General features: G+C 59.5%; 2 protein-coding genes across 2 annotated transcripts; one reads left to right on the top strand and one right to left on the bottom strand.

The window, feature by feature from the left end:
• Nucleotides 1-10: 10 nt before the first annotated feature.
• Nucleotides 11-1,181, top strand: LOC106511728 (poly(U)-binding-splicing factor PUF60; the record flags this gene model as incomplete). Its single annotated transcript, XM_014000473.1, is given in 3 exon segments — nucleotides 11-122; nucleotides 305-543; nucleotides 676-1,181. Coding segments are annotated over 3 exon segments (651 nt in total), but the record flags the coding sequence as incomplete, so codon positions are not given.
• On the bottom strand, nucleotides 1,139-2,274 carry LOC106511729 (vegetative cell wall protein gp1-like; the record flags this gene model as incomplete). The annotated part of the gene is made up of 1 exon (XM_014000474.1): nucleotides 1,139-2,274. A coding segment is annotated over one exon (1,044 nt), but the record flags the coding sequence as incomplete, so codon positions are not given.
• Nucleotides 2,275-2,923: the final 649 nt, after the last annotated feature.

The following is a 2,923-nucleotide window of genomic DNA, read 5'->3' as shown; positions in this document are numbered from 1 at the left end:
GTGCGTTCAGGAAGCAGTTGGAGCGTCGGTACTCGGAGCGCTCGCTGCTCCGGCTCTTCTTTCCCAACAACTCGGCCTTCCTCAGGCTGTCATGGCCGCCCAGGTTCCAGGTGTCATCACAGGTAAGATCAGTGTTGGCCCCGCCCACAGGCTTCCCACCCATTTGAACCTCCTGACCGTTGTACCTCAGAGTGTCCTCTAAGCCCCTCCTCCTTTCTGCTGTAGACCCTCCCTTTCACAGAGGCGGGGCCTATGTGACAGCTTCCTGTTTTTGAGGGAACTTTCTGCTTCCTGTCAGTTTCAGGTGTGACCCCAATTCGACCTGGCCTGCCTCAGGTAGGGCTGGTGACCCCAGTGCTGGCCACGTCCCCATCTGCAGCAGCCTTACTTGGAGCAGAGCACAAGAAGAAAGAGGAGGCGGAGCTTCAGCAGGAGGTGCAGCAGGATGGAGCCACGGAGCCGCTGAGCGAGCAGGAGCACATGAGCATCAGCGGCAGCAGCGCCCGGCACATGGTGATGAGGAAGTTGCTCCGAAAACAGCAGGTGAGTCTGGCTCCGCCCAGGAGGAGGAGCCCTGTGGTTAGGGTCGGGACCATCAGAACGTGTGATTTTAAAAGTTCTGCAGAATAAAGTCTGGAAACATCCTTCTGTTTCTGACCTTTGACCCCGACACAGTCCACCGTCATGGTTCTGAGGAACATGGTCGGACCCGACGACATCGACGACGACCTGGAGGGCGAGGTGACCGAGGAGTGTGGGAAGTTCGGCCGTGTGAAGAGGGTCATCATCTACCAGGAGCGTCAGGGCGAGGAGGACGACGCTGACGTCATCGTCAAGATCTTCGTGGAGTTCTCCGAGGCGGCCGAGATGGACCGGGCCATCCAGGCGCTCAACAACCGCTGGTTCGGAGGGAGGAAGGTGCTGGCCCAGGTCTACGACCAGGAGCGCTTCGACACCAGCGACCTGTCCGCATAGGACTCGGGGGAACCGGAGCCGGACTCGGGGGAACCGAAGCCAGACTCGGGGGAACCGGAGCCGGACTCAGGGGAACCGGAGCCGGACTCAGGGGAACCGGAGCCGGACTCGGGGGAACCGGAGCCAGACTCGGAGGTACCGGAGCCGGACTCGGAGGTACCGGAGCCGGACTCGGGGGAACCAGAGCCGGACTCGGGGGAACCGAAGCCAGACTCGGGGGAACCGGAGCCGGACTCAGGGGAACCGGAGCCGGACTCAGGGGAACCGGAGCCGGACTCGGGGGAACCGGAGCCAGACTCGGAGGTACCGGAGCCGGACTCGGAGGTACCGGAGCCGGACTCGGGGAACCGGAGCCGGACTCGGAGGTACCGGAGCCGGACTCAGGGGAACCGGAGCCGGACTCGGGGGAACTGGAGCCGGACTCAGGGGAACCGGAGCCGGACTCAGGGGAACTGGAGCCGGACTCGGAGGTACCGGAGCCGGACTCGAGGGAACTGAAGCCAGACCCGGGGGAACCGGAGCCGGACTCAGGGGAGCTGGAGCCGGACTCAGGGGAACTGGAGCCAGACTCAGGGGAACCGGAGCCAGACTCAGGGGAACCGGAGCCAGACTCAGGGGAACCGGAGCCAGACTCAGGGGAACCGGAGCCGGACTCAGGGGAACCGGAGCCGGACTCGGAGGAACCGGAGCCGGACTCGGGGGAACCGAAGCCAGACTCGGGGGAACTGGAGCCAGACTCGGGGGAACCGGAGCCAGACTCGGGCCGGACTCGGAGGAACCGCAGCCGGACTCGGGGGAACCGGAGCCAGACTCGGGGGAACTGGAGCCAGACTCAGGGGAACTGGAGCCGGACTCGGGGGAACCGCAGCCGGACTCGGGGGAACCGGAGCCAGACTCGGGGGAACTGGAGCCGGACTCGGGGGAACTGGAGCCGGACTCGGGGGAACTGGAGCCGGATTCGGGGGAACCGGAGCCGGATTCGGAGGAACCGGAGCCGGACTCAGGGGAACTGGAGCCAGACTCAGGGGAACCGGAGCCAGACTCAGGGGAACCGGAGCCAGACTCAGGGGAACCGGAGCCAGACTCGGGGGAACCGGAGCCAGACTCAGGGGAACCGGAGCCAGACTCGGAGGAACTGGAGCCAGACTCGGAGGAACTGGAACCGGACTCGGGGGAACCAGAGCCGCACTCGGAGGAACTGGAGCCAGACTCGGAGGAACTGGAGCCGGATTCGGGGGAACCGGACTCGGGTTTTTCCACGGTGGACTCTGGGGGACAGAGGACTCGTTTAGCCACAGCTCATGTGACATCATGTCCTGCTCACCACTTTCTTCAGAGCTCCGCCTACTGACCTTCAGGTCACATGACTTTAACTCTGACATCATCACCGGGCCTTTGACCAGAACCAGACCCAAACAGATGGTTCTGGGGGTTTTGGGCCTGTACAAAATGTGACACCAGCCCTCCAGAACCCAGAGCCAGAACGATCCAGACGTGTTGGGTCTGGGACACGGTGACAGGATGGAGCCATGTGGTCCAGATGTACTTCAGCAGCTGAACATCTGTTTCCCCACGCAGACAGATGTTCCTGAAGGCATCACGTGGCGTTCCCTGCAGTTCTCAGTCAACAGAACCAGAACCAATCAGCAGCTCCGGCTGCGTTCAGGTGCTCTTCAGGTTGTTCTGGTCCAACATGAAACATGTGAATAAAACCTTTTTCTGCTGTTTTTATTTCTGTGAAGCTGCTGTTTGATTGGCTGAGGGCAGGACACTTTCAAAATAAAATAAAAAAAACAAAGCTGATTTAAAATTTAATAAAAATTAAAACACTTGAAAAATAAAATAAAAAAAACAAAGCTGATTTAAAATTTAATAAAAATTAAAACACTTGAAAAATAAAATAAAAAAAACAAAGCTGATTTAAAATTTAATAAAAATTAAAACACTT

This window comes from Austrofundulus limnaeus, unplaced genomic scaffold (genome assembly GCF_001266775.1).
Source record: "Austrofundulus limnaeus strain Quisiro unplaced genomic scaffold, Austrofundulus_limnaeus-1.0 Scaffold3141, whole genome shotgun sequence".
In the NCBI taxonomy this organism is placed as follows: domain Eukaryota; kingdom Metazoa; phylum Chordata; class Actinopteri; order Cyprinodontiformes; family Rivulidae; genus Austrofundulus; species Austrofundulus limnaeus.
The sequence above is the reverse complement of the archived record's forward strand: the minus strand, read 5'-3'. Positions and strand labels throughout refer to the sequence as shown.